Below are 18,195 nucleotides of genomic sequence, written 5' to 3'. Positions count from 1 at the left end.
TTACCAACGTCATGTTGGCCCTCCATGTTTCTGCTAGCAAGCCAACTCTGTTTCTGTTGAGACTCTATAGACTTTATTTTTTTGAAGAAAAGTCTAGCCTAACACCTGATACATATCATTTAATTCTATTGATACTGGTGATTTTCATAGTTGTACATTAAAAGAACTTGGTGAGACAGAGGTCTAATTCAATAGATTTTTGTTTTTTTCTAATCACTTTCTCGATAAACACGGAGTTGGTCATCAGTATTCAAGGTGCAGCCATATGTAGGAGTTCTTTCTTCTCCATCCGTAAAACGTATCAACCTTTGCTTTCAAATGTCTTATGGCTACAGTTACCTACCTGCCTTTTTCATCTTGAGGTCAAATTAAGATAGTGTTGTAGTATTTACCTCCTTTATTTTTGTTTTAATTTGAGGATCTTAAGCTGTCTCTTCATGGTCTGAAATTGTCTTCAAACTTACTGGGTAAAGAGAATTTACCACTGCATCTTATTCTGGAGGAGTTCAAAGCTTGGCTTTTGATTTAAATGAGCTATTGGTCCACTCGGGTATTCTCACCATCCCTCTCTCCCCCCCTTCCCTCCCTCTCACACACACAGTAGCACTGTGATCGTTGTTATGAAATCTCCTGCTAACTTAAAAAGAAAGGTTTAAGGCTAGGTTTTCTTTGTGAAGAGAAAGCCTTTCACTGGGAACTAGTTCCAGTCTTTTGTCCAGCAAGTTTGATAACCTTTAGAGTATCCTAAGGCAGTGCTTTTATTATCTGCAATCTCACAGGCCTGTAGAGTAGCAGAAAAGTTAGAGTACAGACTTTGAATATCATCTTTTTTTTTCCCATAAAACTATTTTGGAGAATGGTTAGAGATTACTTTTGCTAATGGAAAAAAAAATAATAGGCTCTGCAAAACAAACCTAAATAAAACCCAAGTGAAGGGAGAATCAGGACTTACTAAGTAATTGCTAAGTAGCGTCAACTTATTGAAAAGTTAGTCAATTTAACCGTTATACCAAGTGCTCATGTTTGGTAACTATGGTATTCCACACTTGCTGAATAATACAGCTTGCTTTGTTTTGTTTTTTATTTTATTTTATTTCATAGGAGACTCCTAAGACAAATTGAGGACCCTTAAGAAATTTTCCCAATAACAGCTCCCGTTTAACTGTTGCCAGGAAGCTGACTGACGCATCCCTCTTGTGAGATCATGCAAAGCTTCTTAGCATATCTTCTTGAAATAGTTAGCTCTTAAAGAAGCAAAACCAAACTTGCTCTTCCATTTTTAATCTCTGAATGCTAGTTTTCTTGGTAATTATTCTCTCAGCTACTCTGACTCCTAGCTTTACGCCCATTTTAGCAACAGCTTTATTCCACTTATATCCTCTGTCCCAGCAGACTAGGCGAACATATTACTATGTTCCAGGGCCAGTGCAACACTATATAGTCCTAGGAAAGGTGCATCCCACAGTTTCGGTGTAGAAACATGGAAGGACCGTGGAAGGACATGGAAGGTCTGTCTTGCACTGTACTATCCCAAACTCCAGCTCTTGTGTAGAAGGGCAGTGCTGCTGCTCCGTGCTGCTACAGTGGTTCAGGGATCATCAGGTAGTGCCAGAGACACTTCTTTTCAACATTAAGCAGAGTCTGAGCAAGCCGAGATGCACTGGCTGCTGAGTGGGCCTGGCAAGCAGCATTTCCACATTTTATTTCCATTCAGATCTGCCAGGTTTCTTATATGACCTTACAGCTGGAATTAATTGTACTTACTGGACATAACTGAATTGCCAGTTCTGCCCATGGCAGTCACCTGCATTTACAAATTGTTTGCCTGTGAAAATTGGTGAACTACTTACTACTCAGCAACAATGAATTTCACGTTATAAATACCTGAAGGAAGTTTCTGTCATAACATTATCATTATGAAAAATTATTATTAACTATTACAGAGTATTGACAGTGTTCATTATTGATACAATGTCTGCACTTCTACTTGGTTTAGCATGGTGCTTTTACTACAGCAGAACATTAGCTCTCCAAATACTCAGAAATAACCTGAACAACTCGCTAAAAAGAAATGTCATAAAAGTGATGTTAAAGTGACTTTTGTGAACTAAGCCTACATTTTTACATAAAACCAAAATAGATGGAAAGTAACCTTACAATTCAAAATCCTACAAATTAAACTCATTAAAATCTCAAAATGAAGTTGTACAAATAGGGAATTAAATACACGTGAGCAGAGAGAAAGAAGGCAGGCTCGTCTCCCTGTCCGTCTGTCCAGACTTAGTACAGGAGTGACTGGGATGATCATCTCCTTAGTGCTGTTCCTTCAAAACAACTCTTCAGGGACCATGTGCATCATGTAATGTTTATTGCTCTTGTATCAGTAGAGTGTTGTGGTATTATGAGGTAGACTTCGGGTTCTTGTGTCCTATGAGAAAGTCGTAGAAGGTCAGTCACAGCTTTTCTTACGGTAATGAAAACTCATTTTATTCTTTTTCACTTTTTGATTGATAGAGAGTGATGACTCTGTGTCCTCTGTGTCTTTTTGAGGTGCTAAAAGTACACAAAACTGTTTTGTTTGATTGACAACATAATTGGGGAGAGAAAAAAAATAGAGAAAAAAAGAAACTGAAAGATGCCAGAAATGGCGAACAAACAGGACAGAATGAAACTGATTATTTTAAAACCAAGCAGTAAACAGGAGACAGAACAAATGGTTTTCATTTTCATTATTTGTATCATATGCTTTTCTATGAACAAGTTTGAAGCTGAATACTGAGTATACCAATGTAAAGTATTGGGTGTTTCATCCTCCTGAGGTAAACAGAGAGATTTATAGCTAGGTGTTTCCTGAGAACCAATCTCCAGCCCGTAAATTACGGAATAATATATTCATTTCCTTAGGTACTTTGTAATATGATTTAAGTACTCAGTTTTCTTCTTTTAAAAGTCATAATTCTGTTGTTCACCTAAATCAGACTAGAGAGCTCTTAACGAAACTTTTAACAAAGCATTTCTTTCTGGCCTACTCTGCTCCACATTGTTGGAAACCCCTTCAAAATGAATTATATAAAACGCAGGGGTTTTCAGAGGCCTGGGGCAAAGGCTGAGACAATGATTTATTAGGCATCATTATAATGTAACAGATCAGGGTTTCTTGCCTTTGAAAAGGAACCTGCACTCCTCCATGCAGTGCAGGTGTCTGTCTTCATCCATTTCTGCTATGGCTTTTTACATCTTGTTCTTTGCAGCACCTGAGTCCGCAGTGTATCTTCAGCTACATACCATCTTCTTTCACTCAAAGGGTGGAGGAGACTGGGACAGTCCTCATAGCAGAAAAAAAGATAAATTTGTCAATTTCAGAAGAATTAACAGACAAATTGTAGAATGTGCTAAGTACCCTTTACTCTTAACAGTTTTGGAAGGACATGAGGGAGCTTAGGAGTTATAAGACCATAGCCTTCCCTGCAAGGGAAAGGTTCTGGGGTTATTATCAAACATATTTCTACTCTTGGTAACAGGTAAAAATAGCAGTATTAATTATTTTTCTTTAGAAGAATCTTAACAGTGTTTTAATGTGGTCATAATCATGAATCATCTCCCCAGTCTGACACACAGCTTATCTACTTATTTATTTTTATGCTCCTATTCAGAACCCATCTTTTCCTTTTTCAGAACAGACCATGAAAATATGTTTCACTGTGGTATTTCTGGCAGCAGGCAGAAGGCATGGCGGTTTTACTATATGTTTTTATGTATCTACAGATGCAGCAGCTTGAGAGACAAGTTATAGATGCTGACCGTCAAGCAGAGAGGGCTTTTCAGCAGGTATATCTAAATTGAAAAATGCCTCCACTAGCTATGTGCATGTTAAGGTACTGTTAACAGGGGAAATTCAGAAAATTGCTTTCTGTCTTAAGGATTGCTCAAAAGGGAGAAGACAGCTTCGTTTTACATCTACTGATTTGTCTTAGTAGAGATGTCCTAACACCTTTCTTTGCTCAATGTCCAATTCAGTTCAGTAAAATCAGAGCTAACAGAGCAAATCCAGAACAGATGCATGTAATGGACTTCTTCATTGATTGATAGAAATAAAAGGGAGAGGAAACAGTGACCTGTTTTAGAAAAACCTTACAAAAATAAAGCAAGGCTAACCAATACAGTCTCTAAATAGAACTATTCTGTGCTGCTTGTTATTCTTTAAAAAAAAAAAAAGTGTTTTGCCAGTCCTGCTGACATTAGATGCAGAGGGTGATATAACAAACTGTGGCATTTTTTCTCAAATAAGGTTTGGAGTTTTGCAGGATTACCTTGAATCAAAAGTGTGGGGGCAATTTTAACAATCGACTTTGTGATTAAATTATTACCTTTATCGTGGAATATTGTTTCTTAAAGTTTTATGTTTGACCAAATAGGTGCAAGTTATGGAAGAAAAATTAAAAGCAGCTAACGTTCAAACGAGCGAATCAGAAAACAGGTTGTATAAGAGATGTCAAGATCTGGAGATCCTGATTCAAGATAAAAATGACATAATACAAAAATTGGAGCAACAACTTGAAGAACAGGTCAGAAATAACTCTGTTACAAGAGAGGAGCATCAGTTCCATTCTTAATTATGCAAAAGAAAAATAAAAGAATTAAGATCAATAGAGGACAGAAAAGTTTAGAATTATTTCTGTCGTTTGATTGGAAAGTTTCCCATTAGGAGTGTGCTTTGAATAACATTTATTCACTTGCAAATTATGCTCTCACTTCCTTTGAAAGAAATCTAATTTTTAAGAGGGCCAAGACATTCTTCCTTATCTCTGTCTCCTCTGCTTTCCAGTGGAATAGCAGCCTCTCTGAAGGGCCTATTTGTCATTTATTTAAAAATCACCATGTGTCACCCAGGAGATTGAATTTCTTGAAGGAAACTTTAGGATTTGTTTCTGACGGTACTACTGTGGCAAGCTAGAATGTTAAGTGAAGTGTATGCTTGTGTCAATTTTTTTTTCCAGAAGCAAATACGACTTCAAGAAGCAAAACTGATAGAAGAAAAAGCAGCTAAAATAAAAGAATGGGTGACCGTCAAGCTCCATGAGGTATAACTCTTGCTACAATGCTTGTCATACAGAAAATTGACGATAGTCAAAAAAAACGCTTCCCAGTTTGATTGGTTGGTATGGTTACTTCACTGAAAGATGAAAACTGGAAACAACAGCATAGAGGGCAAAAGTGTCCATATTGCTTAACTTCTGGTGTCTGATTTGCTTAACTTGTATCTCTTTGTCCTCTTCATGGAGAGAACCCCCAGGAACTGCTCTCTGGCAGATATTCTCATCTCCACCAATTGAGAAAGATTAGCTGGCAAATTTAGCTTGATCCAGCAGGTGCTTGAAGTGGGAACAATCCCCCAAAAGCTGAACAAGTCTACTGGGGTCTGGCAGAAAAAGGATGTACCATTTCTTGTTTTCCAGTGCCCACTGTACTCTTAGTCATGAATAGTTTCAGGGGCACTGGCTCTATTCCCGTAGGAGACCAGCTGTCTCCCTTGTTTCTCTGCTGTGGTGAGATAACCATCTGTACCCTGTCTAAGGCTGCCGGTTTTGGTATGCAGCAGTGCTTTCTCCTCCTTCCATTTAGAGAATTTGAAATTGTCTGTAAATGTTACAGTCCTACAGTCCCGTGGTTAACTGGAAAGTGCACACTCCAGTTTAAAAAAAAAAAAAACATAATTTTTTAAATAGGAAACTAAAAATAACGTTTATGATTAGTCTGCAAGGGAAGTTTTAAAAATCATTTAATAAAAATATAGTTAAGTTTAGCTAAAATCATCTCAAAATAGTTTGCACGAAATGAAATATGACTGAAACTATGTACTTAGTTTGGAATGTGCAGGATCTCAAGCTAGTTTCACAGTGGCGGCTAGGTGTCACTCACAGGGAAGTGGAACTGATGGCTCCCTTCTCCATGATACTGGACACTCAGATTCACATCTTTTTTCATAATTCAGAGCTGGTGTTTGAACCAATGTCTCTTAATTCCTAGTAGTGAGCTATAGCAATGGCTTGGTGGGGTCTTTTTCTTCCTGTAGATTTGTTCTGTGTAAGCTTTTCAGTACCCATTTATTTAATACTTGCTGTGGGATGTCAGGATGTTTTAGTGCCATCATTGTCTTCAATTCTTCTGCCTTCTCTTGGGTTTGCCAAATGGTACAAGAGTTTGTTTGTAACTCTAGCCCTTCGCTTTTATTAAAAGCGACAACAGAGATTTCTCTTTTTATTAATTATTTGGGCTTTTTAAAGGAGTCTTAGGTTTGCTTGGTGGGGGAATGATTTTAACAGAGTAAACAGTTATGCAGGTAATCATTGCAGGGAATTCTATTGTTCAGAAAATACAAATGCATAGACTGTCATTAAGCAAAGTAAATTGGAGATTAGCATTTGAAATAGCTTCACCTTAAGAAAACAAATTCAGAGAAAATGTTAAGTGATATAATGACTTTTAAAAATGTTTCACCAATGGATGAGGTTAAATTTGTGTTTTTAGTTAGAGGTGGAAAATCAGAACCTTCGCTTGATTAACCAAAAGCAAACCAAAGAGATGAAAACAGTACAATCCAAACTGCAAGGTAAATGTACAAGTTTTTGAAACATTTCTCTATATACAGCATAATTCTTATTATACCCTATTAATTTGTGCATCCATATAATTGAAATATTCCATAATGCTCATTGAAATCTTTGTGATTTTAATTACCTGACTTTAGAGTGACTGTACATAAAGTTGTTAGCTAAGCAATAATTTAATTTTTATCAAAAAGACATTCAAACAAAGCACAACTCTTTTTTGCTGGCTGAACTGGTATGTTTGTGTTATGTAAAAGGTTTTGCAAGTAGTAAGATTTGAGAGGGTTTGTGTCAGGTGTTTGCTTTCGTTTCTTCATTTTATCACTGTTATTCTAGCACTGTTAAGGAACCAGTCTGCAGGGAATAAGAATTCTGATCAGATTTTTGTAGCTATTACATTTGACTACAGTCATCCAAAACCTATTAACACATAATTGCTGAATTACTATTCTTCAGAAGCTACAGGCAAGAAATCTGTTACTTCAACACAAAAACCTGGAGAATGTCAGCGACTAAGCAGTTTGACTTTTGGATGCTTTTCAAACAGAGCAAGAAGTCCTCAACCATCTCCTAAATTTGAAGAAATAAGCAAATCTTCATCAAAAGAGTCAGACTACACTGAAGGCAGAAACACACTAGGTACAGAGTCACACATACTGTCATTTTATTCTAACACAGGTGGGAAACCAAAATCGAAGTGTGATGTAAGTGGATCCAAACCAGCTGTTTTCCAAGTATGTAGCAGTACTCTCTCCTTCTTTAATGCCAGTCTCTACTACTAGGAAGAAATCCTTTTGAGCATTAGTATCTCAGTAATACCACTGATACTTTGCTTGGCAGCATGCAGTGGCTAATGGGTGCTCTGGCTGCCCAGGAAAGAAGCTGTTGTGGTTCAGGTTTGCTCCACAGTAGCATATGGAGTTCAGGTGTGCCAGTCCCCCAGAGACTGCTGTTAGGTTTTTATGCCTCTGTACAGTCTCATTTAAGTCTGGTTTCTGTATATTTTATCTATGCTACTACTGGTGTCCCAGTGTTAGTTTTATGTCCTAATTCAAGAAGATACTATTTTGATCAAGGTCAGAAATAATAGAAAAGAGTCTCAGGCATCTTTTTGCACTATTGTTTCCTATCCAAATAAGTAAAAAGCTCCCTCAACAGTTTGTACAATTGCCCTACAAGTCCTGTAATGCTAGCAAATTGATGTGCTGTTATGTTGTTATAAGCATAAGCAACTCCATTGCAGCTTGCTGCTTTCCTTAAGCAGTGAAAAGCTCAGGAAGGAGACTGTTACTCCTGCTCTGGTCCTTCATTTGAGTCCCATAGTGCTATTTACGGCCTCAGAATTTTATTCACAGTTCGTCATGGTATCCAACATTACAAGTTGAATTCTGTGGAAAAGCAGAAATTGACACAGATCCCGTTAATATTTTGTATACTTATTTATCCAATCCACTTTAACTTCGTATAGCTATTTAACTTTCCCAAGTGTCTGTGTAGAAAAGTCCTAGTTCTAGCATCTGTTTTAACTCGGGGGAACACGTAGGCCTCACTGACATGCTTCAAGCTCTTGCAAAACCAGGTAAAAGTGAAAAGCATAAGCAAGGCTATTTTTAACACGTCTTTCCCTGAGCATTTTTATGAGCCACTCTTGTATATCTTAAGCATGCTCCACTGAGAATATGGTAATAGCTTGCAGAATAAATTTCTGTAAATAAACACTGTAGATATCCTCAGAATATTTGATTTGTTAGCGTAAATCTTTTCTGTCAAGCTTTTACTCCGCTTTAATTTTCTCTAGATTTAATAAAGCAGCTAAATGCGTATGCCCTCTTAAACCATTGTTTTGTCTTTTTTCTAGTTTTTATTTTCATACATATCTGGTTTACTTTAACATTTACTTTAACATCCACTCTGCTCATCTGTACATTTATTGCCATATTTAGTTTGGCTAAAACTTGGAGTATTGTCTATTACATTTTTTTCTTAAATACTGTTGCAACTTCAGTTGCATTCAAAAATTTGTAATATTTTTCTTACAGATTATTATGTACAATATTCAGAAAAAAATAAATGTGCTTACTTGAAATGATTACCTACTTACTATTTGCAGACATAATGACAAAATCCTTTAGCAGTCAAATTTGCTAAAGTAATTTTCTCCTGTTCATTGTATTTGTCTTCTAGAGAAGGATATCCTGGAAACTACCTTTGCTGGTCCTGCACATGAAAGCAATAAAGGTCAGAAGTCATTGCAGCAAAGTTCCTCAGGATCAGAGCAGAAGAAAAATGTGAGAACAAGTTGTTCATCCAAAGATATAGACAGTGACATGTCAAAGAACTCCTGCACTACAGGGAGTGACTGGAGCTCAGATGAGGATGGAGGAGATAATAAAGGACTGAAATCCAGGTGTGCATCCACTCTCTCAAGCCACACATCCGAAGAGAACGCTAGGTACAGTAGAATGGGAAGTGAAATGTATTTGACAGCTTCTGATGACAGTAGTTCTCTATTTGAAGAAGAGAGTTTGGGTGTTCAGAAGACGCAGCACAAAAAGTTGTACTCCTGGCAGCAAGGGTCCCAAAGAAAAGGCCAGAACAATCCAGGTGGAAAGTGCAACTCAGACTTCACAAGTAAGAAGAAAGACCAAGATAGTTCTTCAGATGAACTGAACAAGAAATTTCAGTCTCAGAGGCTAGATTATTCATCCTCATCCAGTGAGGCAAATACCCCAAGTCCCATTTTAACCCCTGCTCTAACCCCTAAACACCCAATCCTAGCAACTTCTGCAGGCTCTCAGTACCCGACACCATCAGACTCTCCCTCAAATTTGCCACCTCCAAAGTTACGGACTCCTAATGTGTTTAGTATAAATTCAGCTTTGGCAAAAAAACATTTAAGCCAGCCCCAGCTGAGCTCTGATAGAATGTTTGGTAAAAATAGAAATGCTATAAGCATGATACGTCCGTGGAGACCTCAGGAAACAGACATTGATCTGGTGGATGGAGAAGATACAGGTATTTTAGAGAAAATGGAGATGGGCTGTGATGAAGGAGTGTTTACCTATGACTGCACTGAAGCACAAAATGCTGAAGCCCAGGAACCCTGTGATACGACAAAAAGAGCTGCTAGCAACAAACCTCCAACCCCACCATTACATCGATTTCCTTCCTGGGTAAGAGTAATTCTAGATACTTTTCCTGACAGTGAAACTAACTTATCTTCGTACTTCTATGTTTTTTGTTGCCTGTACCTTTCCCATTCTGTTTGATGACAAGACAGGGTGTTACCTTAATTGAAGTTAAGAGGAGAAATCCAGAAGCAAGTTTGATTTGAAGCACAGCATTTAAGCCATTGAAAAACATATTTTTTGTAGAGAAGACCTTTTTTTTTAATGTCACATCTAAGTTGCATATGTCTTTTTGTGTATAACCAACAAGGTAATGCTTGTGAATGTGTTTGTTTATTTATTTCAATACGAACAGAGACTTAAAAGTGCTGGTGTCAATGCTGTTACTATAACCATTGTACCACTCACAATCTAAACAATAAGTTGACAAACAACAACTACTGATTACAGAAGTTACTGATTATTTTTTTCCAGAAAAAATTTAAAGCCATCATTCGGGGAATTAAAGTAGATACTAATTTTTCTAACACAAAATCCAAAACTAGCTCCATCTATACTTACTGATTCTGCAGTTCCACAGTCCCATTTAGTGATTCAGAGGTGAGTAATGCGTTAATATAACACATTATTTCTGCTGATATATTTTAGTACATAATTTTTTCATTGTAGATTTTCATATTCTAGCTTTCTAACACAAAACTGTTGAAAAGTTGTCTCCATAATGTCATGTTTCTGTTCTTAACTATACAATCTTCCATTAAAAAATATTCTCACTTTACCTTCTTTGGCCACTGATAATAGTATATTTAAAAAGAAGTTAAATGACTGAAAATAAGTTTTTCATTTTGAGAAAAAAAGATTGAATCATGCAGTGGGTATGGTGGGTATGGCATATAAAACAAGGATGCATTTTTCAGCCACCACTGATGACGCCATTTTATCAACCATATTATCAATTGAATGTATTAACACAAAGACTAGGAGGATATGGGGAAGCTGAACAAAAGTAATTGTGTTTTAATTGTCTACCATCAAATCCATTCTGTTTATGTTAGGAAAGCAGAATTTATGCTGTAGCCAAATCTGGCTTAAGGATGTCTGAAGCTTTCACCATGGAATCTCTTAACAAAAGTAAGTGGTTTAGTTGTTCATTGTCTCATGAACAAAAATTCTCTTCTTACGATTACTGGTAAGAGAAAGGACCAAATGTCCCATGTTCCTCTAAGATTCAATTACCTGCTATTTAAAACCCTGAAAATCATTGTTTATCTTTCCATTGCCTTCTATTACTTTGCCTCTTGACTTTGTGCTGAATTTGTACTTTGTTCACACCAGATTTCTTTCCAGTTCATTTTGAAGATTCTGTACCAAATATCAGGGTGAAAGATTGTACTTTCAGTTTAAAAAGGGTTAATGGTCATGATTACAATTTATGTATTGTAAATTTCAAAAAACTATAAATCTCACATCCAGAAGAATCAGGAGTTAGTTCAATTTTTATAGCTGAGCTATACAGTGCAAAAAAATGACATCAGAATTTGGTAAATTGAGGGGGTGTAACTTAGGAAGGTCATTTATACAATGTGTTGCTTTTTTAGGTGCTGTTTCATTAACTTCATACTCCATATCTGGATTATACACATCTCTGATATATAAGAACATGACCACTCCTGTCTACACCACTTTGAAAGGGGTAACTGCATTACTGTTTAAAGGACATGTTTAAATACCATTAGGCTTCACATCCAAAAACTTGCTTTTTCACATTTGAGGCTACCATGCCAAATGTGTCATAAGATCATGGTTAGAGGTTATAGAACCCCAGAAGTAATGGAAATGTCAAATAGCTGGGAAAAAAACAAAACCACTGCTCCTTATAAAATGTTACCAGCCCAGGTCAGTCTTTCTCAGGTCCCTTGCTGATTTTTTCCAAAGACTTGTTAATTATTAAACAGAGCCACATGGTGTTCAGTGTCGTAATTAAAAGCGCGTGTGTGTATAGAAATGTCTTTGTGTCAGTGCCAAAACTATTTTTATTCAGATAGCCAGCAGTAACTAATCACAGCTTTTTTTTTTCTGGCAGCTTTTTGTGATTGGAAAGACCCATCCCTTAAGTTTGCCTCAGTTTTCTGTTTCAAAGTGTGGGGGTGGTTGAGGATACAGAGGACAGAGGGAATTCAGTTTTATGTTGATATTTGTGTGCCAAAACTCACAGCCCAAGCAAAAACAGCTTTGAATGTTACAAAGCCAGCAGAGCTCTGCCACAGTGTGAAGGAAACGACTGATACTTTTTACGCAAGATGATACCAAAGAATGTTGTGTTAATTTCTGCAGAAAGCAACTCAAATAAGCAACAGCCCATTTATAGATGAGTCGTCAGGATCTGAGGAAGAAGACAGCTCTCGGTCCAGCTCAAGGACTTCTGAGTCCGATTCTCGAAGCAGAAGTGGACCGAGTAGTCCTCGGGCTATGAAACGAGGTAGGCGAAAAACAGAAGAAGAATGAACTCCTTGAGAGCTTGGAACACTGAACAGTTCGCTTTATCTTCTTAGAAATTGATTTCTTAGTTAAATTGCATGGACATCTCAAATCGAGGCTTCTATCTAAGCTATCAAAGCCTAGATCTATTCAAGCAGGAGAAAGGACAGTTGTGTGTGGCTTTCTTTTTATTGCTGTTATTGAAGATGGATGTTTAAGGCATTAGTCTAACTGTTGTCATGAGGGAAAAGTGACTTTTACATTTAAAGGAAGAAACTCCATTTTACTTGTGCTCTGTCACACCAATTATTCCCTATAACCTTTAACTGCATGTACATAAAATGACCTAGAAGAAAGTAACTGCTAGCGGCAAAAAAAATACATACTCTTTTTATAAAACAAAGTAATAGTTTAACATGATTAGAAAGCAGGTGTGAAAGTTCCCCCAACAGAGTATTTGGTTCTGTCATCTCATGCAGTGGTGGACTTCTTTCCTTTTTATAGTGACTGTTTTATGCAAAGATGTAGTTAAAACACTTGCATCCAGTAATGTTCTTTTTTCAGAGGTAAATCTCACAGCAGTACATAACCGTGTGTTTTCCATCTGCGAAATGAAAATAACATGCTTCACTACATGGCGAGATACAACGCTTCTTCATTAGGTGACAGTATCACTGTTAACTCCCTGAGGTTTCTTCACTGGGTAAAGCAAAGGAGTTTACAATCTAGCATCCTAGTACTTACGTCCTCTGTTATGTATTGCTTAGCAATGCAAAATAGCATTATTTGGTTGTTCCTGTTATATATGTTAAAATCCCAGTGAGCTAGAGTTCCACTCACATCACCCTTGAGCAGGCAAAAACAGCTGCTGATTTGCTATGAGTGTTTCAGTGCCAGCCAGACATGCCATCGAGGCTGTTTCATTTCCCAGGTCTGCCTGCTGCCCTGCAAGGAAGGAACAACTTTCTTTGACCTTCAGAGCTCTCTCAGCCAGCTTTCTTAGGGCCAGGACATGCAACCTTCCCTGCCTGGGTCTTGTCCTTCACTGGATTTCTCCTGCAACTCTTGTTTTTTATGTAATGCCAACTGAAAAGACCAAAGTGCTTGTCTGTGGTGGTCCCGTTTCCAGTGCAGTAGTTACAGTTCTGCCACGCTAATGTGATAAGGACCCATAGTTCCTGCGTATGCATCTCATCATGTTTGCACGATAGGAAAGGTAAATCAGCTAATTACATAGCTGATTTCACCCACAGTTTACATCACCACTGTAAAATTGAGCCATTACCTTTGTCTGTACTTCCTTCTTCAAAACTAGCCCTTGCATTACTTCATGCATGGAAAGTTTTCTTAACCACAGAACACATATATACATATGAGATCACATTGTTTAAAAATCTAGGCAGTCACAGATTTGTCTAGGAGCATAATTAGCTTGCTGCAAGATCTTACATGAAGAGAACAACCGACCTGAAAGCCCAGGTGGCTTGCCAAAACAATAAATGAGAAAAGCATTTTTTTAAATCAAATCAGCTAATAAGTTTGGAAATCAATGAAACAAAGGAAACATGACATCTTCATTTCAGTCTTGGAGAGTTACCTTTCAGAACAGAACACTGGTCAGAAAGTAAAACTTTACAAAAGGACATGTTTGAAAATCGTTATTTCTATGATGAATTTGGAACAGTTTGAATTTTTATTGCTCATTCACTAGAATTTAAAACAGGGTGCATTTTTTTCTAGGAGTAAAGCTAATAAACTTTTTTTAAAATCCTGAAATCTGGAATTCAGACTTTCAAAAAATCTCCATATAAAAAATAATACTAATTGCAAAAAAAGACAGTAACCTACAACTTCAACGTAAAGCAGATGTTGAGCCTAGCTTTTTAGTACCTATGCACATGCATTGGAAATCTAGATACTAGAGAAAATGACAGAAAGAGGAAGGAGCAAGTTACTTAGTTGAATTAAAGATCCTATATTTGTTTTGTACAGAATAAATGGGATATAGGGCACTGACTTCCTCCTCTAAAAAAGGTGTAGTAATATAACAGAAGGTCATAATATATAGAAGACAATTACTTCTTGTTTCATTCATAAGTAAACAATTAATTATGAAGAAAATGGGATTCTAGTTATTAGCATTGTACTAATAGTTAGATATGCTGATATTTTTATAAAAAATGCTTGGTTCCTAATGGATTTACGCAGATACTTGTGTTTGCCTGTATATCCTACTCAGATATTCTTTCTGCATGGATGTTCTGACCTCATTTGGTTGTTACATAAAAAATAAAAATACAGAGAAATATCTCTCTTTTAACTCAGGTGTGTCTCTGTCTTCTATGACCTCAGAAAGTGACTATGCTATTCCTCCTGATGCATATTCAGTAGATACAGACTATTCAGAGCCGGAGCAGAAACTTCCTAAAACCTCTTCCTCATCTACTGATAATGGAAAAAATGTAAGTACTGAAGTTCTTTAAAGAAGAAGTGTACCTGTGGTGCTGCGTGTATATTTGTGTTCAAAGAATACTACCAAATTCCTGTATTCAGTCTTGCCAACTCACAGACTGCCTTATGAGTACAAATAGCAAAATATATCAGCAATAAAGTAACCATATAAGACTGCAATAATTGAAACAAGGTGGAGGATAATTCTGAGCTTTCTGTATAGTTCATGGAAGTAGGTAGACAACTCCCTAAGACAATTCAAAGCACTTAAGTTTCTTTCTTGGAACCAGATCTGGTATCAGATTGCATAAAAATACTAAAATCAGCTTAAAATTATTATTTGAATATTCAAAAAAAATAGGAAGGCTTTCCACTGAAGGAGCTGGAGGCATCAGTAGAAATCTGTGCTCAGTAATTTGTTTCTGTAGCTTCCTCATACTGGGAAAATGACTTCAGGCAAACTAGAGAAATCCTAAGCAAAACAGCATAGTAGGATCAGACAAAGAAACCAAACCATTACAGGGTATGGGTCTGTCTCTGTGAGCTTTTTAACGGTCTGCGTTAGTAGTGTCTTGGCATAAAAGTGGATTGAATGACTGATGACAAAAATAATTTCTTTTAAGCTTTCTTCACAGAGTAAAACTGTGAACTCTGTTCTACCGGTGTACACAATGAACGTATGTCTTTGCAGAGCTCTAAATTACACTGTGTTATATCTGTTCTGTAGGTCAGGCCCTAAAGTTTGGGAAACACGATGTATTTAGATCATATTAATTTTGTTCTTTGTTTAATATAAATAATTAGAGTAAAATCAGGAATCATTATGTTCTTCATTCCTTTGTATAGTTCTGGGCAAATCACTTACTCTCCTTCATGTACTATAACTGTAAGTAGGGATATTAATTAGTTATCACACATGCATGGCATTTGTCTTAATGCTTGTAAAAATGCTGTCCTTGGAACAAAAATCTCATAAAATTTTATAATTGTTATTTAGCATGCTTATAAGTCATTCAAATGTCTGTGTGCGTGGTGTAATTATACGATATCTCTGGGGCATATAGGTATATTGTTGTACTTAACTACTTCTTACATAACTTCTAAATAATCAGGAACCTTTGGAAAAATCTGGATATCTGTTAAAAATGGGTGGTAAAGTGAAGACCTGGAAACGACGATGGTTTGTGCTTAAAGGAGGCGAATTACTATACTACAAATCTCCAGTAAGTACATATAGCTATTTGCTGTTTAGTATTAGATTCTTTTTCTACTGAGAATTTAGGGCTGCTGGAATGAAAATAAATGTATTCCTGGTGTTTGAGCTGTAAGAGGACTCAGTTCCTCAACAGGCATACAAGGTACTCAATGTGTAAATAGGAAGTATTTATCAAGATTAATGCTTAAATGAGTTCTATGATTATTTATTACCATTTGTCGATGGATTTAAAATACTCTCTTCCATTCTTTCCATACAGAGTGATGTAATTCGAAAACCTCAAGGTCAAATTGAGTTAAATGCATCTAGCCACATTGAAAGGGGTGATGGAAAACAAACAATTCAGGTGCCGGCTTTTCTCTCTCTGTTTTTCAGTGGGTCTTTATTTTGTGCATCGCCAAAACATCCCAGTCACTCTTGGACTGGAAGTCCAATGTGGTCTTGGAATTAATCAGTGCCCTTTGCTTAAAACCAAAGGGTCATTTCAACAATAAAAATGAGGGTTAGAAAGGCCTAAACATAGTCTTGTCTGTGTCGCTACAAAGGTCAGATTATAGCAATATGAGACAGATACAAAAAAAAGAGAGTGGTCTTGGGACTAGACATTAGGGTTGAGTGAAGTTGTTTCAGATAAGATAAATTAGGTTTTATCAATTCTGCTGTACTAGAATCTTTCAGAAGGAGTCTCAGAAACTGTGGTTCTGTCTGGTCTGCTTGGCCATTGAACATTTTGTTAATGCACAATTATTTGGGATAAATAAACCCCCCAAAGTGTGAAACTACATTGGGTAGTGTATGTTAAAACCCTCAAATTGTGGGGTGGAATGTGTAATGTTTTTAAAGCTCAAAACTCTTCTGCCACTTCGTAGCTGACCACAGAAAAACGGACATACTACCTGACTGCAGATTCTCCAAACATCTTAGAAGAATGGATCAAAGTACTACAGAATGTTCTTAAAATACAGGCTGCTAGTCCGCTTTTTATACAGCCTGAAATCAAGCCAACCATGAAAGGGTTACTTACAAAGGTAGGAACACTTTTCTTCCCCCAAATGTGCCTTATTCCATATTTATTAAGAATAATATCTAGATGAAAATGGTTCTACAATGAAATAAATGCAAGCAAAACAGACTTGTATTAGCTTTCCCAGCACTTTTCAAAGTGAACAGTTGAGGAGGACTACCAACTAGCTTACTTTTCCAAAAGCTTTTCTTCTGGTCATTTGAGTTTGGCTTTGTTTTTTCTTTTCAGCTTTTTAATTCATTAAAAGTTGTTGAGTTCTCCATTTGCATTTAAGAGGTGCCCTGGTTTCTCATGGCGCTTTGAGACATGCATAAGTTGCAGTAGCTAATTGATCTAATTTATTTCAATTGAGTGATCCCTTTTAAGTGTTATTCATTGGAACAGGTTATTTCAAGATAATAAGAATACTGTAAAAAGGATTTTTTCTCTTTCAGTTCTTTCATTTCCTTAGCTTTCATTACCTTAGGCCTGATCCAAAGCCAAGTGAAAACCTCATACTGTCTTTCCTGGGCTTTAGGTCATTATCTGGACTTTAGATGCCCTAAATCTGATACCTTTAACAGAGTTACGCAGTTTTAATTATTTGTTTAGTAATGTGGAAAGGAATTTGAACTAAGTCATTTATTCACAGAATCATTAAAGTCTAGAGATGGTGAAAGGTAGTCGGTATTTTTCTGACCGTGCTTGTTCCTAATATTCTGTAATTTCAGGTGAAACATGGATACTCCAAAAGAGTATGGTGTACCCTAGTTGGAAAAATTCTGTATTACTTCCGTAACCAAGAAGATAAGGTAGGTCCCTTACTTGTTTCCTCAGTGAGGGAAGAATACATACTGGAGTGAGCAGACTTTGAAAACTAAGTTTTGGCTTTATTAAGATACAGGTTGGCCTGGGTAGTATAAACCCATTTTATCGTGATAACCAGACATTTAGACTTAACAGATTCTTAACTTGGAAGGTTCCTATGTAATAGACAGTGTAGACTAGAATAGACATAATGATGGGCACACCCATAAGTCTACTTCTCCTATGGGACCTGATACGTATCCTGCATCTTCTTATCCTTAGCCAAAGTGAGTGTCGGCACTGATTTGCCGACAGTTCAGGACTCCCTTTCTGTCAGGCTTGAGATTCATTGGAAAAGATCTGGTTGCCATTTACTTCCAGAAGTTGACCCTTTTTAATATATGTTTACAGTGGGCAGTGACTGCAAGATTCAAGAAACGACTGGTTTTTTTATCCCTTGATTGTCTTCCGATCTTGTTCTTTGGTATGTCACTGTGCCTCTAC

At 36.8% G+C, this 18,195-nt stretch overlaps 1 protein-coding gene across 2 annotated transcripts in view; it reads left to right on the top strand.

Moving 5' to 3' along the window:
- PLEKHH2 (pleckstrin homology, MyTH4 and FERM domain containing H2) overlaps window positions 1-18,195 on the top strand; it is a 55,762-nt gene that overhangs the window by 15,899 nt on the left and 21,668 nt on the right. The window contains exons 3-16 of one of the 2 annotated variants that reach the window (XM_050709984.1): window positions 3,766-3,828; window positions 4,416-4,565; window positions 4,998-5,081; window positions 6,529-6,610; window positions 7,065-7,247; window positions 8,793-9,781; window positions 10,792-10,867; window positions 11,335-11,429; window positions 12,071-12,215; window positions 14,540-14,676; window positions 15,778-15,888; window positions 16,141-16,227; window positions 16,751-16,909; window positions 17,616-17,696. In XM_050709984.1, coding sequence (XP_050565941.1) covers window positions 3,766-3,828; window positions 4,416-4,565; window positions 4,998-5,081; window positions 6,529-6,610; window positions 7,065-7,247; window positions 8,793-9,781; window positions 10,792-10,867; window positions 11,335-11,429; window positions 12,071-12,215; window positions 14,540-14,676; window positions 15,778-15,888; window positions 16,141-16,227; window positions 16,751-16,909; window positions 17,616-17,696 — 2,442 coding nt within the window. The remainder of the gene's footprint in view (window positions 1-3,765; window positions 3,829-4,415; window positions 4,566-4,997; window positions 5,082-6,528; window positions 6,611-7,064; window positions 7,248-8,792; window positions 9,782-10,791; window positions 10,868-11,334; window positions 11,430-12,070; window positions 12,216-14,539; window positions 14,677-15,777; window positions 15,889-16,140; window positions 16,228-16,750; window positions 16,910-17,615; window positions 17,697-18,195) is intronic. The other variant, XM_050709985.1, reaches the window with a different exon arrangement.

The sequence above is a fragment of the Cygnus atratus genome, chromosome 3, assembly GCF_013377495.2.
Source record: "Cygnus atratus isolate AKBS03 ecotype Queensland, Australia chromosome 3, CAtr_DNAZoo_HiC_assembly, whole genome shotgun sequence".
NCBI classification, from domain to species: domain Eukaryota; kingdom Metazoa; phylum Chordata; class Aves; order Anseriformes; family Anatidae; genus Cygnus; species Cygnus atratus.
Note: the sequence above shows the minus strand (reverse complement) of the source record. Positions and strands in the feature narration are given on the sequence as shown.